This window comes from Cupressus sempervirens, chromosome 8, assembly GCF_028749045.1.
Source record: "Cupressus sempervirens isolate cs-2001-9-10 chromosome 8, ASM2874904v1, whole genome shotgun sequence".
NCBI lineage: Eukaryota > Viridiplantae > Streptophyta > Pinopsida > Cupressales > Cupressaceae > Cupressus > Cupressus sempervirens.
Window position 1 is genome coordinate 35,394,322 of NC_143125.1, and position 26,169 is coordinate 35,420,490.

Here is a 26,169-nt window from a genome sequence, read left to right on the forward strand (position 1 = left end):
GAACCACAATGTCTATGATCTCAGGCTTGAGATCAGTGCCGAATAAAGTTTTAGGAACCTTACTCTTGGTGCCTTGCATATTTTGAAACTAGGATCACATAATTTATTTTCTCCACACTGTCTTCTTCAAGGAGAACTCAGACATTGCTCCTACTGTCAACTCAGAAAACTCCTCCCGTTTTGGAACTTGGAGGCAATTCACCATAGTTTTCCTGTCAATAGAGATTATAACTGTATGGTCAAGCAACAAAATTTGTCTAGTATTTGGGTTGTAGTGATTTATGTATTCAACAATCAATTCAAGAGCTTAAACTGCCACCAGAAACCCAGCTGCCTCCACTAGCCCACTTCCTCGGAGCTTCTTGGTTATAAGATGAATTGGCTTAGACTTTAGCCTCCTTTGAAAATCTTGCATGTCATAGAAACAGAGAGAGGTATCTGTGAAATTCTGCAATGTCGATTTGATTCCATTAAGTCCAAATCCAACAAATCTAGTTGCCATTTTATCAAAGGAAGAAGTGAATCAAAACTTTGAACTTGAATGAAACACTTAGGATAGAATTTGCAAGTATAAGAGATTTGAAAATGTTGTGCAATTCAACAACATAACAGTTCAAGAAAAAATTGTAATTTGAAAAACTTTTATGTTTCCCTCTATATAGAAATCCTAATTCACCCATTAATCTTCAAGATCCACGCCACACAAATGAATTGAAGGATAAATCCATTGAATCAGTAAATGCGGGAGCCTCTAACAGACATTTTAGTGTCTTTTCACTATTTTCGTTGGCCCAATAGTAACTTTCTCTCCTTTCATATTTACCTTCCCATTTTCCATTCAGTTTCAAAAAATTAAGAACAGAGTACTTCGTAAGGAAATATTCGCTTAGCCAGATTCTATCTAGTATACCTTTCCAAGAGTGGTTAGATTGTTTCTATTAACATCTTGAATGCCTCATGTGTAATTTGCAAACCCAATTTGTTTAAAAAGTTGATTTCTTTGTGAACGCGAAAAGTCACCCTCATGGGTTGAAAACCCTTCGAGGAGAAGGCAATCTTCAATTTTCTACTCAAACTTTATTTACATTCTAACTCTTGACTTAACCTTTTCTCTAAGTTTGGAAAACCACAAAAGGACTGTGAAAGTCAAAAGAGGGGCCCACTTCTTTGCCTCTTTCCTTCACAATTGTTTTCGGCATAAAATGGACTTCATGGGTCGCAAGCCCACCGAGGAGAAGTCATCTTCAAGTTTTCTGCTTAAGATGATTTTGAGCATCACGATGAATCCCAAGTGTTTCTCAGAGTAAAATACTACAATAAAAACAAAGATTTTCTATAAAACAACTTGTTATCTTATTAACTTGATCCATGATCTTCATTTGTTAACCGCTGCAGGGAATCACCTTCATGGGTTAAAAATCCATCGAGGAGAAGACAATATTTGAATTTTTGCAAGTGTCATTCCTTCATGGGAAAAGTAAGACAAGTTGTGAACAAGTCCAACTTTGCAAATAACTTCGTGAAACATAAGAATCTCCATCGAATTAGGTACTAAGCTACCCATACAACATCAAGGAGAAACCCACTCGGCCATGAAATGCGAGAGAAAGAAAATATGGAAAATTCGATGGAGAATCTTTTCACTTAAGGAGGAAAGACTAGACCTAGACATACCTAGAGCAAACTAAGACACAAAATTTTCCACTTTTGTAAAATGGGTATAGGATGAAAAGTGGGGCAACACTTTCATATGGCATATTGAATGAATATATCATCATTCTAATCATACTCTCTCTTTGGTCTACAATTGTGCTTGTGTTTAAGTTCCTTGGTCTTAGGTGAATTCTACCCTGAGGCAAATTCTTACACTTTACTTAAGTTTACTTGGGTTAATGCATTATTTTATTATTTATTTAGGTGAGACACTTAGGAGTTTGTGTACTCTCATGAGTTGTCATGTTGACAACACATAAGTACGCAACTCTAATTTAGCACATGTTGTCTACAACATAAATTTGTGTGCTACATCATTGTAGGCTTATCCTCTCATCATCACACTTACTTCTGTGCTTAATGGAGGATAACCCATATCTAGGAGACATATGCCTAGTTGTATGACTTATCATGTTGCTGACTTTTATGCATTCTAGAAGCTCTCCAAAGGCCTTTATATACAGGCACTCCTAGTGTACTTTCATATGGCATATTGAATGAATATATTGTCATTCTGATCATACTCTCTCTTTGGTCTATTATTGTGCTTGTGTTTGAGTTCCTTGGTCTTGGGTGAATTCTACCCTAAGGAAAATTCTTACAACTTTGAATGTGTTGGGGATTTTATGAAGTCATGGACTTCTCCATGAAGATCTCGATTTCCTAAAATATTGAAGTATAATTCACACTTTAATGTCACATCACTTTAAACATTTTGAAACATGGTTAAAAGTTTAATGCATATGGACAATTAAGGGAATTCCATGAATCAAAGAAATCCTTGGCAACTTGGCATTTCCCCCTCAAAAAAGTACAAAGCATCAACTTATAACTTTCTTATGGATCTCCAATTGTTCCAAGATTTCCTGAAATTGGACAAAACATAACTCATTTAGGTTTACAAGATTCAAAAGGCATTTTTTCTTGCAAACCCCCAAGAGGTGAAACTAGAAAGAGACAAGCCAAAACAACCTAGCACGTCAACACTAAAAGAAGACAAAAGGAAGAAAAATTGGTCCTTGCCTTTAACATGGTATGTTCTACATAAGTACTATAATAACCCCAAGTGAAACTTTCCAAAATTTAAGATATTGATTAATTGTTTTAAAATATAAAACTTTCAACTCCCTTTAAGTGAGACTAATAACTTAACTTTCATTTTTTTACTTTAGAAACATCACTTTATAATATATTCAATTTTAAAACATTAATATTTATTTTTCTTTCCATAAGTCTTGCTAAAAAATGAGGACATATAGAGGTCGGAAAATAATAAGATGTCATGGATCAATTTTCTATCGTGGTATATTTCTTAGGTTGCTCATAGGTTGGTTCTCAACATTTGAAAATTGTTTATGCTTTATTTTTGTTTCCACTCATGCTCAAGAACTAATCTTTGTGAATGTTAAATTTATTTGGCATATAGACCCAAACATATAAATGTGGACATGATTTAGTATAAGAATAATGGTTAGAATTCATTCACTTCAATCTTTTGACATGTATAAGATTTAAGTAGAAGGATAGTAATGTTGACAAACACTTTTGAGGGTCTTATAGAACCATTGTAGTCATGTCTTCCTCATTCAAACCCTAACTAGACTAGATTTACAACTTGAACACATATGAAGACAACAAACCATTATACATATAATGATGTCACAAGCAAACAATACAAACTAGATTCTCTTAAGTTATTTATCATAGATACCTCATAATCTAACATTCCTTGATATTTAGGTGATATTTCCATAACCAATTATTTGTCATAGATATTCTCATATTCTAACATTCCTTGATATCTCCTATTTATCATGTGATCAACTTATGGAGCTTTCTAATGAATGGTTCATAAGGCACAAAACTTGGCAAAGGTTTTGCAAATGGGGTTGCAAGCAAAGTGAGTTTAACCATAGAGGAAACTCCATCATTAAGCATGCTTGAGCTAGAGTAGTATTGGGATGGGTGACCTCCCAGGAAGTCTCAGTGCTTCACCTCTATGGGCATCACCTAGAGCCAATGAGTGCTAAGTGTTCCATTTATTCTCATGAGAGATGAATTTGTGTATGAATCACTACTCATGAGATACGAGTCAATGAGTTTGACTAAAAAACTACACAGTTAAATCCATATAGCAATATCATAATTCCTTGATATGTACTAGATCTCAAAACAAATAGGTGAATATATTCAAATACACTACATTACACAAACACACAAATATACTATCTTGATTCACAATAATTACTAATATATACAAGATCTATTTTCAATCGAATTTATAAAAATTTACAATTACTTAAATATTATAAATTAATAAAATGATGATTAATAAATCCAAACACTAATAAATTTGAAATATAAAATTAACCAAATTTAACAAATTTAATAATAAAAATATATCACTTTTAAATTAATAATGATTGCATTTAAGATACCCCAATCAAATGAAACCAAATGAGAAAAAATTACGACCATATAATTTTTTTGATACCCTAATCAATTCAACCCTCGACTCTCCCCACCCAAAAAAAAAATCTACAATTCCAACTAATAGTAGCCATCTTCCCCGAATCTGGTTGCGCCTCTCCAAGTGAAGGAGAAGAGCTGAGAAAAGGGGGTTGACCAGCAAACATTATAGACATTTCCGCTTATATGAGCAACGTAATCTAGGCCCCGTTTGGTTGCTGGCATAGGAATAGAAAATTAGAATAGAAAAATGGAATGGGAATGGAAATGAGGAATGGGAATAGAAATAGGCAATTCCAATCATGTTTGGTGCACTTGGAATTTGACTGAGAATATGTTAATCTATTGTTTGGTTGTACAAAAATAGAATAGGAATAAGGTTAAGTTTTGTATTTTTAAAAACATTTTTCCTAAAAAAAATTTAATTTATTATTTTTTTAGTTAATTCATTTTCATTTTTATTTTTTAAAACAAATAGATATAACTTAAAAAAATGTTATTTAAAAAAATTTTTTAAAAAAATTTAACAAAAAAAATTCAAAAAGTATAAGTTAAAAAAAAAATTTTTTAAAAAAATTTAACAAAAAAAATTCAAAAAGTATAAGTTAAAAAAAAAATTCGAAAAAAAAAAATTCAAAAAAAATAAAAATAAAAATTGAAAAATAAATAAAAAATATTTTTTAATGAAAAATTGGAATGGGAATGGAAATGGCCTATTCCAATAACAGATTTTTTTTGGCATAGACATATGCTCATTTTAAGAGCAAAATTGAAATATGTCTTCTTATTCCCAATTTCGATTGAGCTTACCAAACAGCGAATATAAAATATAATATATTCTAATTTCGTTTTCCTATTCCACTCATATTCCACCAACCAAACGGCCCCTAACGATTATCTTCAATACACTTGCGTTTGAAATACGACTTTGACATTTAAGTAAATAAAATATGATTATTCTGAAGGGAAAACATTGACCAGAGTTATTCGTGTCTGATTCGGACGGTGCCTGGTCACAACAATTGTATCGATTAATACATTTTATTAGTATTTCTTGATCATTTGTTGAAATCTTGAATTGGATGAAATAATCACCTTAAACCAGCTGCTTGGAAAGCAATCATACACTGGAAATAAATTGTGAAAGAAAATAGAGAACAGTATAGAAAAGAAAAGAAACATGAATAACATTCACGGAAGTCTCATTGCAGAACAACTGCAATATTTCAACTCAGAAGGTTGTAAATTCCAACCTTAAAAGAGAAAAATTCAGATCAACATTTATGTGCTTGGATGAAATTCACTATTTCATAGCTTTTTGTTTTGTTTTCAGGATATTTGGTGATTGAAGGGTTTGCAAGCCCCGAAGAATGCAGACAAATGATGCAGCGGATGGGGGAATTGTTGGAGGCGTTTGACCCGTCGGATTCTTCGATTTTTTCAACCAAAAACCAGCTAGAACTAACAGCCAACCATTTCTACGAGAGTGCGGAAAAAATCTCATTCTTCTTTGAAGGTTAGTAAGTATTTCCCACACCAGCTTTTTCGTTTTGGTAATTTCTGTTTGCCGGGTGTCCAGTAACTAACTTGCCAAAACCAAGGGGTGTTTCTCTGGTAAATTTGATCCAGGGCTTGCACTGGGCCCCGGCTTTTGGGTATGCCATAATTATAATTGGATGTGGTGGTTTACAGGATTCAACATTCAACATTTTGATTTTGTACATTTACACTTCATTCAACAATCAGCATAACTTGCACTTGGCCAGGTCCATTATCCTATTCCAATTCCAGGATTGGATTTAGTTTTATCCAGTAATCGTATGTAATCTCTCATCTGTTGGGGGTATTCCACGCACGTAATTGGTTTAGTTTCAATTAGGATTTGCACTTGTCCTCGTCATTGAGTATGCTATACCTAGAACTGGATGTAGTTTCACTCAAGACTCCAACAACTAGAATTAGATGTAATTTGCTCTCAAGACTTGCACCTGGCCTTATTATGGAGTATGTTACACTTGAAATTGGATTTTGTTTCACCCTAAAGCACATGTAGCCTTGTTCGTTGGGGTATGCCAGACCTGTAATTGCAATGTAGTAGTTTGTTGTATTCAATATTAAACATTTTGTACGTTGGGGTGTAATGTCCCCCACTTAGCCAGTTTGGAGGTATGTTGTCGTTAGCCCATTCTTGTATGGTCCCAAGGGCTAACCAGGACTTCAAAAGGGATCCTGAAGTTATTTGGCCTAGTCAAATTTAATTACAGGCCAAACGGAGTTTGTTTGTTGGGTTTTCGGAAAGACTTACTATTTTTAGTAAGCCAATAAGGGGATGCAGTGCCTTCAATTTTCAATGACAGGATGAGATGTGTTTTTGTGGGCTCTTTCTGATGAGCTATTATATGTGGGATTTCGAGTTTATTTGGTATATTATTTTAATGTTCGAAGTTACAACAGTAAAGTGACTATTTAAATTAAATATTATAATGTTTCATAAAGTCACTTTATAAAAAATAAGAGTCCCCCCCCTTTTGAGTACATACATGGACTTTGTAAAAGGAAAAAAAAAGTAATATTAAAACTCATGTATTATCCCACATTGGCAAGACGGAAGCATGGAGCAAGTGAGAAAGGGATTAAAAGGAAGAGGATAGCTCTCATTTATTCATGGTTGGAAATATCAAAGAAATTGAAAATTTTTCTGGTGATTATGTCTCAATAGTTTGAAGGATGAAATCCCTTCAAGCTGGAAATTTTGACGCTATTGAAAGATATGGTCTTGAGATTCAACAGGGTAGCAGTTCGAAAAAGCAGATACGAAAAAGCACCCCGAAAAAGTGGAACCGAAAAAGCAGGCTGAAAAAGCAATCCGAAAAAGCCGTTCAAAAAGCAGATCTGAAAAAGCAGTTCAAAAAAGCAAATTAGAAAAGCAAAGCAGAAGGGGCAGCATTGAAGAAAATTATTATAGCCATCTACAACCAGGTTCTTTTATAGTATTGCTTTTTTTAGGTGTTATAAGTTTCAGCTGTAAGTGTGCATTATACCAGCATTATCGTTTTGTAATCCATGTAAATGCCAAAATTCTTGGCCATATTTCATGAGCATTGTATTAGAAATTTCATTGCAAATTAAGAAGATAATAGTTGTTGGTGTTATTTAAGCAATTCAATATCATTATTTATCAGCTAGTTAATTGCATACCAACTGTTTGTAAAAATGTCAGTTGGCTGTAGGTGTTCATTTCTCATGCTTAGATCATATATATGCACTGAATATTGTCAAAATTAGTAGCACACTCATGTTAGGCTATTGTGTAGTCGATTTGGAGTCTTCTAGCACAAGATTCTCATTGATGCAAATTGAAAAAGAGTCATTTAAAGCTAGTTGAAAAACTATATCAGTCATACGTCCCTTGCATGTGAATTGTTTGATGAAATTCCTTGAGCTTTCATCAGCATTTTTTTGATAGCAGATTTGAGGAGGGCCATTACAGTGGTATCAGAGCTATAAGTCCTACCATCCTGTGGAGGTCTTATAGGGAATTTGGAACAGCCGGATAGAAGGGAAAGTGTTTGACGAAATGTCAAAACACTAAAATCAGAGTATTTATGTTTGAGCATGTGACAGGGGCCTTATAATTTCCGCAATACCAGAGCAAGACAAAATAGAATTTCAGACCTGCAGAGCGAACAGTCTAGTTCATCCTTGCAGGTGGACATAGAATCCAGTCATACAGACACAGAGGAGGTATTCTTTCATGAAGACATCAATATGGGTGACCGAGATGACAGGAATGCTCGGGATCCTGGAGAGGAAAGATTCTTACAGTTATTAGAGACCTTGGCACAAGGACAGCGGCTAGCAGAGCAGAGGGCACAGGAACAAAATCAGAGAATGGAGTTTATGATGCAGATGATGGCTCGTCAAATGGGGTTGAACGCTAACATAGGTGGAGGAAATAATTAGAATGGTAACAATCAGAATGGGAATAATTAGGATGGGACACATAATGGAGGTGAACAAGTTGGGAACAATTTCGGTCATGCACTCCAGCAAGCTAGGACAGTGAGTTCGAGGCCCATGATTCCCACATTTCCTCCTAGAGCTCCAGAGCAGCCCGTACCAGAGCCCCAGATCACTGATATACAGGACCAGTTGAGGAGAGATTGGGAAGCCGGAGGTCCAGATTTTACTGTTGCAATTACCTTTAGGGAGTATATGGATGTGCGGATGAAACATATGCCACGTGGACATGACAGGAACCAAAGTTATGAGCTACGGAAGAAAGTAGGAAAACTTTAGTTACCATATTATGATGGCTCGAGGAAGTCTACAGCAAGAGCTTGGGTTCAAAAACTTGACACATACTTTCAATTGAACCCTATGCCTGAGGAAGAAGCTATTAAGTATGCAGCAATTCATCTGGATGGGTTAGCACACGAGTGGTGGCATCATGGTATGGTCACTATGGGTCATGCACACATTACCTCATATGTGGAGTTTACGGAGAGACTGATTGAACGTTTTGATAGGAAGGATCCAGAACTCCATTTCAAGGAGTTAGCTCAGCTTAAACAATGGGGATCATTGGAAACATACATTTCAGAATTTCAGAAACTTGCAGTGTTAGTAACAGATGTATCTGAACGGAGGATACTGGTTCTATTTATGGATGGGTTAGCTAATCCGTTGAGAGGGTGGATTAAAGCTCTCAACCCTCCCACTTTGCAGGAGGCCATTAAGAAAGCTCGTGACATGGATTCCTCTTCAGCTTCTAAAAATAAATTTCAGGCAAAGAGTTTCCCTTCGAGGAAAGATAAGGACAGTAAACCTTTTCATAGAGAGGCTCAGCCACCTAAGGAGGAAAGCAAGAGGTTGGACAATGAGACATTTAATGATCTTAGGAAGAAAAAGCTTTGTTTTCATTGCAGGGAGCCTTGGGATTTGTCACATAAGTGTTCATTGAAAGCAAAAGCTAAGCAGATGGAGTACTTTTCAGCTGACGAGTCAGTGGATGGAGATTCAGAGCAGTCATCAGAATCAGATGGAGATGATAATTCTTCACATGAGGAAGCACACAGTGATAGCACGATAGCTCAGTTGTCCAGTATACAGGAGGCCGTCACTTTCAGAGTTAGGGGAACTTTGGATGGACAAAGATTTGTGGCACTCATTGATATAGGGGCAACACATAACTTCATTGATGAAAAGTTTGTGTCACGCAGAGGGCTACATATAGAAGAGCATAAGGGATTTAAGGTGATGGTTGCCGACGGCTTCAAAATCGACTGTACCAAGAAAATCTCCAACTTGCAGCTTCGTTTGGGAGATTATGACATGGTGGAAGATTTCTTTGTTGTCAACATTGGTGATCAGGATATGGTGCTTGGGATGAATTGGATGAAATCTCTGGAAGAGTTTACATTTAACATCCAGAAAATGGAAATGAGGTTTGAGGCAAATGGTAAGAATATAGTGCTCAGAGGTCTGTCAGATGGGAGACTTCGAGTGGTGTCACTCAAGTGGATGCAGAGTTTCTTCAGACACGACCAGGTGCAGTGGACAGCAGAGTTCAGAGTAATGCCTGAGGTGATAGAGCAGCATAAACAGGAGTATCCACCTGATGTACAAAAAATAATAACCAAACATACTAAGGTGTTTGGTGAGATACCTCCAGGGAGACCCCCGGATAGGGGAATCGAGCATGTTATTGAGTTAGAGGAAGGGGCTAAGCCAGTCATCATCACACCCTACCGCCATCCAAAGAGATATAAGGATGAAATAGAAAAAGCAATCAAGGAGTTGATTGACATGGGGCACATACGGCCAAGCAAGAGTCCTTTCGCTTCTTCAGTAGTATTGGTAAAGAAGAAGGATGGTACAATGAGGATGTGCATTGATTATAGGGAGCTAAACAAGAAGACAATAAAAAACCGATACCCTATTCCGCGCATCGATGAGCTTATTGATGAATTGCACGGTGCATGCTACTTCTCTAAGATTGATTTGAGATCCGGCTACCACCAGATACGGGTTAAGAGAGGTGGATGTGGAGAAGACAGCTTGTAGATGCCACTACGGACATTTTGAGTTCTTAGTCATGCCCTTTGGGTTGACTAATGCCCCTGCCACTTTCCAGTCCTGTATGAATAGAGTATTCAGAGATCAGTTGAGGAAGTTTGTGTTGATTTTTTTTGATGATATACTGATATACAGACGTACGCGGGAGAAACATTTGAAGCATATTGATGCAGTGCTCAACATTCTAGAGAGGGAGTCATTATATGCCAAGATGAGTAAATGCGAGTTCGGGATGACATAGTTGCTTTATCTAGGGCATATTATTAGTGCAGGAAGTGTTCGGGTTGACCCAGACAAGATCAGGGCCATTCTGGATTGGCCACCGCCAAGGAACACTTTACAACTCAAGGGATTTCTTGGGCTTTGCGGGTTCTACCGCAGATTTGTGAAGGGATTTTCACAAATAGCAGCACCACTTACAGATTTGACACGGAGAGACAGTTTCAAGTGGTCAGAGAGGGCTCAAGATTGTTTTGATAGGTTCAAGGAGCTGATGAATACATGTCCTGTTTTAGCCATTCCAAATTTCACCAGGCCTTTTGAGCTATAGTGTGATGCCTCAGGAGAGGGCGTAGGAGTTGTCCTCATGTAGGACAAACATCCCATCGCATATGAGAGCAGGAAATTACGAGGTGTTGAGAGAACTTACAGCATCTATGACAAGGAAATGCTAGCAATCATGCACGCGCTAGCTAAGTTCAGGCAATACTTAGCAGGGAGCCGATTCACAGTAAAAACAGATCATAATAGCTTGAAACATTTCCTTGGACAGAAGGATCTTAATGACAGGCAACAGAAATGGGTGAGTAAGTTACAGGCTTATGATTTTGACATAGTCTATGTCAAAGGGAAGAAAAATATTGTCGCAAATGCTTTATCCAGAAGGCCTCATTTGCTTGCTGTTGGGATAGTCATGGATGATTGGAGAGAGTTGATCTTGGCAGAGTATGCCAAGGATAGTTGGGCATCTAGTGTTATTGAAGGAACTATTCAGGATAGTCGATACACTGTTGTAAATGATTTGATCATCTACAAGGAAAGGATTTATTTAGTACCTGAGTCTGCTATGAAGCAGAAGATTTTAAAGGCATTTCATGATTCACCATTGGCAGGACATTCTGGATTCTTTAAGACATATCGGCAGGTGAGAGAGCGCTTCACTTGGAAATGACTCAAAACAGAAGTGCTTCAGTTTGTTAGAGAGTGCCAAGTATGTCAGCAGAACAAACAGGAACATTCCTTTCCAGGTGGTTTACTACAACCCCTACCCATACCAGAGAAGAAGTGGGATAGCATTTCTATGGATTTCATCACAGGCCTCCCCAAGGCACAGGGTCGGGATTGTATTTTTGTTGTGGTAGATAGATTGATGAAATTTGCACATTTCTTTGCAATTTCGTCTACATATTCAACGGCACAAACAACAGAACTATTTTTTCGAGAGGTATTTAGACTACATGGGATACCACGAAGCATAGTCAGTGACAGAGACAACAGATTTATGAGCCACTTTTGGCAGGAGTTGTTCAAGTTATGTGGAACAGAGCTCACTCCGAGTACCGGTTACCACCCCTAAACCGATGGGCAAACAGAGATAGTGAACAAGTGGGTTTAGGGATATCTCCGAAACTACATCGCAGGGCAGCAGAGGGCTTGGGTGAAGTGGCTACATCTAGAGGAGTACTGCTATAATACCTCTTTCCATATGTCTATTCAAATGTCCCCTTTCATGGCACTATACAGGTATGATGCTCTTAATTTTCTGGATTTGTTATTTGGGGACAGTAGGGTGCCTAAGGCCAAGGATATTTTGCAGGAGTGTCAGGACATTATGCGATCCTTGAAGGAAAATTTGCAAAAGGCACAAAATTAGTAGAAGCAATATGCTGATTAGCACAGGGTTGAAAGGTCTTTTGAGGTAGGAGACATGGTGTACCTCATGTTACAGCCGTATAGACAGTCCTCTCTCAAGAAGAGTGGAGCAAAGAAATTGAAACCACGCTACTATGGACCGTTCAAAGTAATCAGGAGAGTGGGCGAAGTAGCTTATGAGTTGGAGTTGCTTGCAGACAGTAAAGTGCATAATGTGTTCCATGTGTCACGCCTTAAGAAGGCATTGGGCCACAATGTGGTGCCTTCAGTAGTATTGCCACCTCTTGATGGTGATGGAAAGCTTATCTTGGTTCCTGAGGCTATACTTGACTCTAGGGAGAGGGTGCTTTGCAGGCGGACTATCAGGGAGTACTTAGTAAAGTGGAGGAACCTACCAGTTGAGGATGCAACATGGGAGGCAGAGGAGATTATTCAGCATCTTGAGTTGAGATTGCTTGGGGACAAGCAATTTCAAGAGGGGCAGACTGTAATGTTCCCCACTTAGCCAGTTTGGAGGTATGTTGTCGTTAGCCCATTCTTGTATGGTCCCGAGGGCTAACTAGGACTTCAAAAGGGATCTTGAAGTTATTTGGCCTAGTCAAATTTAATTACAGGCCAAACGGAGTTTGTTTGTTGGGTTTTCGGAAAGACTTACTATTTTTAGTAAGCCAATAGGTGGATGCAGTGCCTTCAATTTTTAGTGACAAGATGAGATGCGTTTTGTTGGGCTCTTTTTGATGAGCTATTATATGTGGGATTTCAAGTTTATTTGGTATATTATTTTAATGTTCGAAATTACAACGATAAAGTGACTATTTAAATTAAATATTATAATGTTTCATAAAGTCACTTTATAAAAAAATCAAGAGTCCCCCTTTTGAGTACATACATGGACTTTGTAAAAGGAAAAAAAAAAGTAATATTAAAACTCATGTATTATCCCACATTGGCAAGACGGAAGCGTGGAGCAAGTGAGGAAGGGATTAAAACGAAGAGGATAGCTCTCATTTATTCATGGTTGGAAATATCAAAGAAATTGAAAAATTTTCTGGTGATTATGTCTCAATAGTTTGAAAGACGAAATTCCTTCAAGCTGGAAATCTTGACGCCATTGAAAGATATGGTTTTGAGATTCAACAGGGTAGCAGTCCGAAAAAGCAGATACGAAAAAGCACCCCGAAAAAATGGAACCGAAAAAGCAAGCTGAAAAAGCAGTCCGAAAAAGCCGTTCAAAAAGCAGATCCGAAAAAGCAGTTCGAAAAAGCAAATCAGAAAAGCAAAGCAGAAGGGGCAGCATTGAAGAAAATTATTACAGCCATCTACAACCAGGTTCTTTTATAGTATTGCTTTTTTTAGGTGTTATAAGTTTCAGCTGTAAGTGTGCATTATACCAGCATTATCATTTTGTAATCCATGTAAATGCCAAAAGTCTTGGCCATATTTCATGAGCATTGTATTAGAAATTTCATTGCAAATTAAGAAGATAATAGTTGCTGGTGTTATTTAAGCAATTCAATATCATTATTTATCAGCTAGTTAGTTGCATGCCAACTGTTTGTAAAAATGCCAGTTGGCTGTAGGTGTTCATTTCTCATGCTTAGATCATATATATGCACTGAATATTGTCAAAATTAGTAGCACACTCATGTTAGGCTATTGTGTAGTCCATTTGGAGTCTTCTAGCACAAGATTCTCATTGATGCAAATTGAAAATGAGTCATTTAAAGCCAGCTGAAAAACTATATCAGTCATATGTCTCTTGCATGTGAATTGTTTGATGAAATTTCTTGAGCTTTCATCAGCATTCTTTTGAGAGCAGATTTGAGGAGGGCCATTACATGGGGCATGCTAGACCCGTAATTGCAATGTAGTAGTTTGCAGTATTCGATATTAAACATTTTGTTCATTGCTACATCAAGAAGGTATAGTTGAACCTAGGACTCACACTTATTCTTATATAATGGAGTATGTCACAGCCAGAATCAGATGTAATTTTCTCTCATGAATTGCTTAATCTCCCAAAAATAGTCATCTAGACTATGAGTCCCCTTTGTAGCATTATTTACATAATTTATCTAATGCTTATCTTTGATCAAATCTCCAAAAATCTATTTATTTGATTTTATCATATAGTTTGACCACTTTATCCTAAGTTCATATTTAATTACAAGAACATGTCCCCCTTTTAATTAAATAAAATTCCCCACTCATGTCTTATTCTAAGTTGCTTCTTGATCTTATGCTTCGCCTCTTTGCTATCCTGCTATCATAAGGGGTTAATCTAAAAATCACATCTGATCTATCAAGTATCACATTTTCAAAACATGAGTCTATATCATACACATGAGAGTTAAAAACTATACATGAGAGAGATCCATGAGCATATCGACATAAAACAATGCATACATGAGCAAGAAACTGAAACATCACACGGAAACATAAAAATGCTGAAACATCCACAAAATGAGACAAGTACACAAGACTATCACTCAAATTTAGTATCTCATATATATCAAAAGCAAATGTCTACTACATACAACAAGAAGTTTCATCCTCGTGAGTTCCAAGTGGGTGAGCTTGTGCTTAGAGAAAATCCCAAAAATCAGCAAAATAGAGAGCAGAAAGGGGAAGTCGAGCTTATTTGGTTGGGCCCTTACATTATTACAACAACATTTGGGTCTGGTGCCTATCAGCTTTCTCCTTTGGAAGGGGAACAACTTGGGGAGCCTATCAATGTGCTACATCTGAAAAAGTTCTATGCGTAAAGGCTCACAACTCAACTATTTGTACATATTGATTGATCCTGAAAAAATCTTAAAAAGCAGAAAATGTCCTGAAAAAATGATCATCTTAGCGAAAACCTAGCAATAGATGCTTTGATGTATCACCAAAAAAATAAAAAATTCAAAAAATTTGAAAAAAGTCCTCAAAAAAATCTGCTAAGTGGTGAAAACCTAGAAACGGGCACTACTTGAGACCCTCGCACCTATGTCTATCAATCTCAATTATTCACTCTGGAACACATTTCCTAGCTTGGAATTATCCCTTGTCCTTGTCTTGGAGGCACAACTGCTTAGCGTAATGGTGTCTCCTTGTGCATTAGGGTTTTTTTGGCAACTCACAAAAACAATATTTCTCAACACTACCCCCAACTTGACATCAAGTGTTTCTCAACACTTTTTAGATAGTCTATCTACAGTCTTGGATTTTGCGATATTTCTCATTATCATATTCAAGTCTTGAAGAAATGGCCAAGTGATTTAGACACATGCACTTAGACATTAAACTTGTTGAGCCATGATGAATTTTATATTTCGTTGTGTGTTGTTTATGATGATTTCTTTGCTATGTGTTCCCTCCCTAATAGTCTTTCGAGAATGTCATGGACTAGAAGACTGGGGGCATGGGGCATGTTTTACTTGCTTTCTGCTTGTGGGTATACTTTGTTTGCCTAAGGTGTTTAGAACATTCATACTTGACCTACTTGACACTTTGGACCTACAAAAGTATCATCCTTGTTTGTTTTTACAAGAAATCACTCGAGGGTTATCCTGGTGCTTATGCGTTGATACAGGTGTAATCTTGAAAACTTAGGGAATCTAATCACGTAACCATCTTGACTTACATTTCTTTGATGCTTAGATTGGATTTTCACATGCCTATTTGATATCAATCATATTCATATCCTCATAGTTATACTAGTGATGGTTGTATCATCCTACGATGTCCCTAATAAATGCTCAATGATGGAATTAGAGTCTAAATGTTTTGCGTCCCTTGCAAGTAAACCAATTTGCATATTTAGTTTGCATCATAGGATCATTTTTTTAGCTTAGTCTTGCATTTTCTGCATATGGGGAGAGCTCTCTCTTCATCTTTTTTCGGACATATTGGCTAACTGCTTTCATATCTTCTTTGCTTTTCTTCTTGATCTTATCTTATCTCTTCTTTCCTATTTCTCGCTTCTTTTCTATCTTACTATCTCATCTATGCTTTTGACCTATCTTTTCTAATCTCAACATCCTAGATCCATTTTTGGGATTGAAATCCAAATTTGGGTTCATCTTGCTAGTCAAAATTTCTTCCTTCTTCTATGTAGTTGGGACACCTATTGAGGCTAAATCTTTGAATCTTGTTGGGGCAATAATCATTTCTTCATTTCTTTATCATTTCTACTCTCTTCCACTCTTTGCTTTCATTTCTATTTCATCTCATTTCATTTTTCTTCTTTCTTTTACCTAATTCTTATGATTTATCTTTTTGGGTCAAACTTAGTCAAACTAGGGCATATCCTCATTGCTTGGTGGTCACTATTTGGTTTTAATCTCTTATCTATCACCATGAACTTTTCTTTGTTATTATTTGATCAAATCTAGCTAATTTCTGCATCTCCTCTATCTCATTTCAATTTGAATCCTAAGGGGGTAGGAATATTCTATCATTGTTGCAAATTGCTTTCTTCTACAACTATCTATTTTCTCTTGCTCTATCTGCTTTCTTTTCTCGACATATCAGTGCTCATCTCAGGTACTAATAATATCTTTGTTCTATCCAAATGTTCAGTATTGCTGCTAATAGACTGTGCATTTAGGATCTATTGCTCTATGCTTCGTTCTTCAAATTCAGATCTCTCTATCATCTTGGCTTCTTCATTCCTTGACGTAATGTGTTCTCAGACCGATCACACATTAGTCAAAGACTGGCAAATGTAATCACCCAAAAATGGTCATCTAGACTATGAGCGCCCTTTCTAGCATTTTTGCATAATTAATCTAATGCTTATCCTTGATCAAATCTCCAAAAATCTATTTATTTGATTTTATCCTATAGTTTGACCACTTTATCCTAAGTTCATATTTAATTAAAAGAACATGTCTCCCTTTTAATTAAATAAAATTCCTCACTCATTTCTTATCTAAGTTGCACACACAAAAGCATTTCCCTTAATTAAAAACAAAAGAAAAGACACTTTTGTCTACACATGAATGCACAATTTTCTAGGTGGGAGAATCTTCTATTTTAAAAATAATTTTAATTCTCCTCCACACATTTGAAACCTTCTCAAAAGTCAACTCTTCATCATGATTGGTGGAGATGTTTGTCCACATGGATCACTCAAGATGCATTCTCCTCCCTTGATTATGCCTCTTTTGCCTCTTAATCTCTACCGTCTATTTTTCTTTAAACGAGAGGGCTCTCTCCTCATTCAAGGATCTTAGTCTCTCATGCTATTGTTATAGTGCAAGTTTTCTTGGTGGTTTTGGAGACTTGGAGCATTCTTGCATTTTTGCATTTTAGCTTGACTTTCATTCTATTTACATTATGACATACTTTTTAGCTTAGTTTCCTTTATGCTTTAGCTTAGTTCTCTTTGTTAGCTTGCATTTCATTTAGAATAGCTTACATTTGCATTGCATTTTATTCTAGATTCTTGGATATTGACACTCTTGCCTCTACTCTTTGAATCTCTCGTTCTATGGTGCACCTTGCAAGGGTTGCATAGCGTGGTTCATTTGATAGCCACCATCTCATAGCATTTGCATGTCATAGATAGGAGCTATAAGACGCCTCTTGAGATGCCCTCTTTCATGGGCATTCTCAAGAACAATGGTTTATGGAAGTGTGACACTTTTTGTACACACAACTTGCACATGGCTTCATTCATTAGGGTATGCTGCACCCATAATTGGATGTAGTTTCACTTAGAAGTGCACCTAGCGTTGTTTGTTGGGGTCATGCTATTCCAAAAAATCGATGTAGTTTATAGTATTTGATATTCAACATTTTGTATATTTAGACCTGATTCAACTTTCATTCCTTACAACTAACCTTGTCAATGGAATATAACACACCTAGAATTGTATGTAGTTTCATTTAGGATTTTCTCTCAACTTCATCCATTGGGATGGCCAAACCTAGAATAAGATGTTGTTGATTTAACATGAACATGAATTGCACTTGTCTCGTCTATTGGAGTATGGCACATCAAAATTGGATTTAGTTTTATTGAGCATATGAACTTGGCCTTTTATGTTGGATTATACCCACCTTTAATTGGATTTAGCTTCACCTAGGACTTGTGCATGCCTCATTTGCTAGAGCATGCGAAACCTAGAATTGGATTTAATTTCACTTAGGACTTAACTTGGGCCTTGTTTATTAGGGTATACCACGAACAAAATTGGATGAGATTCACTAAGGACATGCCCTACTTAGAATATGATGTAGTTGTTTACATGATTCAGTATCAACAATTTGTACATTTATACCCAACTTAAGTTCAACATGAATTTTAGTTAGCCTTGCTTGTTGGAGTAAGCCACACTAGGATCATTTAGGTTCACCAATAACTCGTACGTAGCTTCATCCATTAGGGCATTCCACATCCAAATTGGATTGAGTTTCTTGTAGGGCTTGCACTTTACCTTGTATGTGGTGTTATGCCATTCCTAAAATTAGATGTAATAGTTAATGATATTCAACATTCAACATTTTTTACATTTACACTTGATTCAACATGTCTTGCCTGTAGTCTCATCCTTTGGGATGCACCCCACCCAAAATCTTATGTAATAGTTTTCATGATTCAATATCCAACATTTTCTACATGTACACCCTAGTCAACATTTAACTCATACCAAGAATTGAACATAGGAGTTTATAGAAATTAACACTCAAAAGCATTTTCAATGTTTACAGCTAGAATAAATTTCTGATCATTTTAATTTGCACAATTAAGTGCTACAATCAACTATATAGATTTGTTGTTAGACTGTTCTTTTAATCAAATGGGATGCTTCTTGCAAATAAAAAACTAACTTAATATGAACAATATGTGACTGTTGTTTACAATCTTTCTATTGTTTTTCTATGTTGGTTGATGTCATGCCCTACCAAGATAGATAGTAGCTTGTATATCGATTAGATGGAAGCCTTTATCTTAGTCAACCTATGACTCTATGGAATAAAATAGTGATTCTATTAGGGGTCAATTAGTGGACTTAGGTGACAATGATCAAATATAAAAATAAAATTTGAAATATAGAAAAGTTGCGGGTTATTCTCCTGACTCCAAAGATTTCTCTAAACATCAAAATATAATCATATTAAAAATAAAAGATTAAATTATATATAAGTCTCACAGCAGCAATCCATTTGTGAAGGGATGTATCCCTTGCAAAAGAAAAGATGTGACTCCCCCACATTAGAAGATATGAAGGAGATTAAGATTCATTTGTAGAAGAATTGATCAAGTGAAACTGAGACATAAGATTTCTATTGGATACAAAGATCAAATGCAACAAGTTGTAATATCGTTTGGTAATCTATTTTGAATTTTATAGAATCATCTTACAAATAAAGCATGGCTGGCCAATTGAGTTCACGGGAGCTGAAGGACAAAGGTTCACGCATTGTATAAAGCACACCACACTGAGGTGGATGGACTATAAATTCTGTCAGGCTTGTGGGGCAGAAGGCTGAATTGATCAGGAATCCTTTCTATGCTTTGGGGCTTGGTTGAGAACGACGGACAACCTCCAAGGTGGATTGACTGTTAAATTTTGAACCAGAAATACAATAGCAACAAGATGAAATGCAATAATTCAAAACAAAAGATAACACCAGAATCCTGGGAAAAACCCTCCTCACCGAAGGAAACAACCCAGCCCACTGCAAAATAGATCCTTTGTCAGTTTTCCAAAATAAGTACATAACTTCATTTAAAGTCCTCAAAATTCAACGATCACTCATTGCTCAGAGATAATAATGATCAGCAGAGTATCATAACTAATAATTCATGATGCATCAATGCATAGAATGTAACACTGTTTTCACATGTAAAACTTAAGTAGAGCACAATATCTGCTCATACACAGAGCAGAGAACAATTACAATACACAGATATTCCTCACCATATGACATAGAATATACAGAACAGATCAAATATGATCTTCAATAATTGTTGAATGACACACAGCCTGCACAACTATCTTTTACAGAATAATAATATCCTCCCGTGAGAGCACACTACGAAGACCAAACAACTAGCCTTCATCAATGAGCATCGAGAGAATACAAAAAAAGAACGGCGAATAGCAGAAGTGACACCTCCTATCCAAGCATTGACCGTTACCAAAGAAAGAGTGGCAACAGAAAAATGAAAACGGTTGCAATCATAGCTGAGTCGACCATCATGTATAACCGTTGACATCCATACTAATTGCCAGTGAAGATAATAAGGAGAAAGAATGGCGAGGAAAGTGAATGGCCAACACAAATACACTAATGGCACAATGAGAAACAATAAATACCAGCAAAGACTGCTGGCAATGATGGGTAGGCATTCACGATGCCAATATACACTGCTCCCCAAACGGCAATAACATAGTGCAAATAAAAATACCAACTGAGAAATGACTTACAAACATAGAGAACCGGAAGAGTGGAGAATCACACAGTCACTCAACAAGGGAATGATGCCAACTCAGACACAGATAATCCGATTAACTAAAAACTACCAAGATACAAAGGATGCTCTTCCATGAGATTCTGAATAATGAACAGAGAACACCAATATGGGTAAGTGATCTATCTTGTAACTACCCAATAACTCAACACTCCCTCTTGGCAAGAGAGAGATCTTCAGTATGTCATCTCATAACAGGTGGATGAAGCTGCAACCGAAAAGAATGTTAACAAAAATCTCATAATAAAAACTATTCTCAATAAAAATTGTTATTTCAGCATAACAATATTCACCATAGTTACTCCTAGAGAGTGAATCAGAAAATCTGTAAATAAATTCATGGAGTCGCACACATGACTTCCACCATGGCTACTCCCAAAGGGTGGATCCTGTTGGTGTTTTAGTAGCTGTGATAGAAATATTCATACCTGCATTAAATTGCCTTGAGTTCTCTGAGATTCATCTGCAATGATAGACTGGTTATATTTCATTCAAACTGCCAGTTCCTGTAGATATACTTTATTGTATATGAGCCTTGCTATCTTTGAGAGCTGTGGGCATTATATTCATTAGTTGTAATGAACTGAAGCTGCTTCCTCATATCCTCTCTACCATTCTCTTTGCTGAGTCATCAAGTTATGTAATTGATTATGTGTCAAGGTGGCTCATTTTTTTTGTCTGGCATGGCATTGCTGGGTAATGTCAAGTCATTCGACAGTTCATATTTATTGTTTGTCGGTTTTGTTTTCAATACGCTGTCGTTCTTTATGTGATGAATGTTCATGAGGTCGTTGAACTTCATAACAGCTTAAAGAATTATAGTTGACTCTACTTTTAACATAGATAAGATATGATAATTTATTAATGTCCAACAAGAGACCACCAAAAGGGTCTACGGGATTGAAAGTGTACAACCAATGAGACAACGAACAATAGGAGCACCAAACATTGTCCAAAAAAGAGCAAGACAAGAACATAAAAGAAAGCAGAAGATAAAGAAGACCATAGAGGCAAGGACTAGGGGTCCTTCCTTAGTGGAAAGAAGTCCAACACCGAAGGGTATAGACTAGGGCGGCTAGGGGTCCTAGTTTGTCTCTAATTACCATTGGAGGAGTGATGTTGTTGAGTGAACCCATTGCAAACTCTACAGATCTGGAGTGATAGGTGGTAGGAGTGCTAGGCGACCACTTCTTCTTACCTCAAGTGAGAGGCAAGGATGAGAAAAAGGTCATGATAAGCTGATCTGAGGCCTGATGTTGTGGGAAAAGGAGCTACAGAGTGTGGTAAAGGAGGTGTGACACCTTACGGAGGCAAATCGTGAGGCACCTCTGATCCTTGTATTTGAAAAAAATGGAGAGGGAATGCCACTTTGTGAATAGACAGTGGAATCTCCCTCTAATCTCATAGTAGATGGGGCACCAAAAGATGAAGTGAATCTCCATTTCAGCCTCAGCGAAAGAACATAACTGACATCGATCCTCTCTATCAATGTGGTAATCAGTCTGGATGTGAAGCCTATGAGAACCAACATAGAAGGAGCCCAGGGAGATACACAGGGCGTGGCTCCAACACTAAAACAAATAGCCAGGGTGTGTGATAACCCCAAATTGGATATCTAAAAAGTGCTCCGCATAGAAGGCCATACATGGACATAGCCCCCCAGGGGGGGTACTTTAGGTTGCAAAAATGTAACATTAGCAAAGGTCCAATCTAATGTGCTCGTTCAGCTCCTGCCGTGAGGGAAGGAGGTGAGCAGGAGCATCCAATGAAAACTGAAAGGAGGCGGTCAATTTTAATCCCATCTTATCTTAATAGAGTGGTGGCTTGAGCATACCAACAACAGGCCTTGATGGTAGTGTTCGAGTGAGTGACAGCAACGAAGGAGTAGCAATCACAACCATCAGTGGAGTCTGCATAACCATGAAAGTGGTGAAGAATCTAGATCAAATAAAAAATGGCCCCAAGCTTGAAGGGATGCACACCAAACTTGATAAAGATAATACTGTGCGGGGTGGATCGATGACATTTGATGATACACTGAAGGAAAAGCATTTGTACCCACTCAATCGAGGCCAATCCGAGTCAAGGAGGGAGGGACCCCACACCACAAAACCATAAAGTACAGTCGGTCTGACTAAGGAGTCCAAGAGGGACAACTTAGAAGAAGTGTCCTGAAAGTGGTGTCTAAAGTAATAGCATGGCAAGGGAGCCTAACCCTTTGCTAATCCTAGGTTGGATCGCATATCTCAAGATAAAGTGAGATCCAGAGAACTTTACCCCGAAATAAGTATAAGATGACGCATTCTCAACCTCCTGACCCTAAAAGTAGAAGTGGAGACGCAAGGTCTTCAAACAGTTGAAGACAATGATTCGAGTCTTACTTAGGTTCACAACAAGATGGTGTAAGTCACAAAAAAATGCAAAGCCATCAAGAAGCCTCTGGAGACCCTCAGGAGAGGAGGCCAATAGAACCACGTCATCTGCGAAGAGAAGGATGGAGATCAAAACTTGGGGCAAGTAACAACCATCCTTGGGGAGTGAGGAGTCTCTGAGAAATATCTCAAGCTCATCGATATAGATGCTGAAAAGAGTGGGCGAGAGAGGGAGACCAAGCTTCACAACAATGGTGCTTTGGATGGGATTGAAGAAACCCTCGGGAGGTGTGAACCTGCCCACAATAGTCTCGTAGAGCCTTAGAATAACTATCAGTAAAATCTCTAGAATCCCGATGTCTTTAAGCCTCTTGAAAAGGGCCATCTAGGGGATGGAATCAAAGGCCTTATGAAAGTCTACAAAACAACAACACACTTTCACTGAGCGGTGCCGAGCCTTCTCAATAGTAGCCCGTAGTGTCAAGATATGATCCATGGTCTGGTAATCTATTTGAAACCACACTTGTCCCTTAGCGCGACAAAGTCTCCTGTTGAGCTTTTTAGATAAGATAATGTTCAACACCGTGACAAAAAGGTTGGCAAAGGTGTGGCTACTCATGATGGTCGTGTAATTGCTCGGGTCCAAATCACCCTAGCCTTATGTATTGGATAGATCACATGCCTTGACCAAGAATCAAGAAAGCATGTGTACACCACTCCATTGAAGAGCATAGGGAGGAAGGAATCCAAGACAAAGGTACCAAGCTTGAAGAGTTCAGCTTGGAACCCTTCCTCATCAGCCGCTTTTTTCATCTCATGGATCTAATAGCCTCGTAAATCCTGGTGGGAGTGAATAAGTGGCAATGAGGAGGGGGGTGAGGTGGATAGAGGGCTGGCCGGGAATATTGTAAAGAGAGGAGGTATGGATAGTGAGAGAGCGGAGGTCAAGGGTGGAAGGGTGGGGGGCATGGCCAGAAAAACTTGGGGCTATGAATAAGTGTGTTACAAAAGGATTTGCACTAGGAAGTATTGAATAACCATTTCTTATGGCGAAGGAAGCAGTGGTAGGAGGGATGCAACCGAGAGTAAGTGTGGGAGTTAGTAGCAAAGGCAGAGCACAAGGAGCAGTAGAAGGTTTTACAATCATTGTCAAACCATTAGTTCATGGGGCAGGTGTTCTGGTGCTTGATGCTGCAGGAGGAGGGAGTGGTGCGGTGCAAGATGGAGAGGGGAGCTAACTCCATAGTTGCAGCAGCTAATAAGTCAAACATGAAAGTTGCCTGGCTAGAATTGAAGAAGCGATTGGGGAGAGAAGACGTCTAAGATGAAGGATGAAGAGATCAATGTCACCCTTGGGGAAGCAAAAAAGGGTTTTGGGGGTAGGCCATAACTAACGAGCAATGGGCATGAGGAGGCGAAGAGTGGGGGGAGAAGTGGATCAAGAGGTTGAGGAGGGCATGGTCAGCCAACAGGAGACGGGTGATAGGAAACTATGGACGTAGTGGATAGAAGAGGCACTAGTAAGAGCATAATCCACCATGCTTGCGCTAGCGCAATGTGGCCAACAAGTAAAGAGCTTGACACCAGGGAAGCACGAGAGGCCATTCAAAACAACTAGCCCAGAAGATTCACAAAGCTAGAGGAGGTGGTGACCATAACAGGAAAGAGGTCCACGGGTGTCCTTAGAGATACACTGAAGGCCCATACTGGCAGGATCGGTCTTAGTGGAGCAAGTAAGATCGGATCTATGATCGTGAAGAGGAGTATGAAGATCCCTAGTGCGTACATTGAAGTCCCCTAGGTTGATGATATCACCTATAGCCACAAACTTGGAGATGCACTTGTGCAAGTCCATGAAAGGGTCACCGTCCTCAATATTGTGCATAGCATAGGACAAAGAGGTTGGCGGAAAGTAACAAACAACCACAAAGATATCACTCTGATGGTGACTCATGCGGCCAATCCGGATCCACATAAATCTAGCATAGGTATCAGAGTGTACATTAGAGGTAGAGATGAAAAGACCATCTCTAATCACGCAAGCAGTGCCCCCCGAACCACGAACCCCACTGGAAGTACAGACCTCATCTCTATAAATTGAACGGACCTCATCTCTATAAACTGACAGGCATTGGTAACCAGCACATCTAGGAAGAGGGCGGACATGACTCTGTGAGTCTCAGTAAGAATCAAAATATTCGCGGACCCCACTGCATCGTGAAATAGACCAGGCAAGGACCATAATGAGCCATTGCCATTCCAACAGTTGACAAGCAGAGAGCCAGTGGAGGGCTCACACTTGCCCAACTGCTAGCGAGACTGTCATTTGGGGACCAATCTTGGTTCTCAGCCATTGGGAGGGGAGTCCTGAATAACCACTCTAAGGTTCCACATAACTCCCCATTTGCCACTGCGTCTTCCCTTTTAAACACGATCTTTGGCTTGCTTTAGCTCTGCCACTTGTGATCTCATGAGATTCTCATCAAGAAAAATCTTAGCGGGAAGAGGGAATAATATCCTCTTCACCCGTAGAGCCCAAAGACTATCAACTAGAGAGAGAAACTTGAGGTAAATAGTGTAATTCGGGCCAAACCAACACCTATCCAATGTAATATTTGAGATGCCAAGAAGATCCTTAAGAAAGGAGTAGCCTATTGAAGTGGGGTCCACGATAGAGATAGGGAGCCCCCGGTCCCACAAATTCAGTTCACATGCATGCCTAACACACTCGTCAATAATCTCACCTTGGACTAACTTCTCAATGCGCACAATAAGTTCAACCCATTACATAAGGAGGCCCAGGTTTTAACTTTCTGCTTCGTGTCGGAGAGCAACTTAGAGTGCCTAGTAACCATTTTAGTTTGCTTGTCTCTCATAGTGTCAAGTTCACCAAGCTAATCAATGACGGAGTCCAACCTCAACTTGATGTCAGTTGTCTTAGAAGAGAAGGTGCTAGAAAAACTGTTTAAGATAGAAGAATTGGAGTTAGTCTACAACTTGAGCATTCTGATTGTCTTAGAGAGAGTTGTCACAGTGTCTCTTAGGTGCTGGTTGTCTGATTCAAGCTTGGTGAGGTGGTGTAACATCCCGATTTTCCGGGTCTAAATTAATAAATACCATACTCAAGAAGTACAGTTACTACTTCGTTTCATAGGAAGACAGTTATATCATTCAGTTTCATGTGAATAAGATTTACTG

General features: G+C 38.1%; 1 protein-coding gene across 2 annotated transcripts in view; it reads left to right on the forward strand.

The window, feature by feature from the left end:
• Window positions 1–5,157: 5,157 nt before the first annotated feature.
• PAHX (phytanoyl-CoA dioxygenase (PhyH) family protein) overlaps window positions 5,158–26,169 on the forward strand; it is a 68,157-nt gene continuing 47,145 nt past the window's right edge. For both annotated transcript variants that reach the window (XM_089796716.1, XM_089796717.1), the window contains exons 1-2: window positions 5,158–5,420; window positions 5,516–5,698. In XM_089796716.1, the coding sequence (XP_089652842.1) occupies window positions 5,363–5,420; window positions 5,516–5,698 (241 nt within the window). In that variant the 5' untranslated portion in view covers window positions 5,158–5,362. The remainder of the gene's footprint in view (window positions 5,421–5,515; window positions 5,699–26,169) is intronic.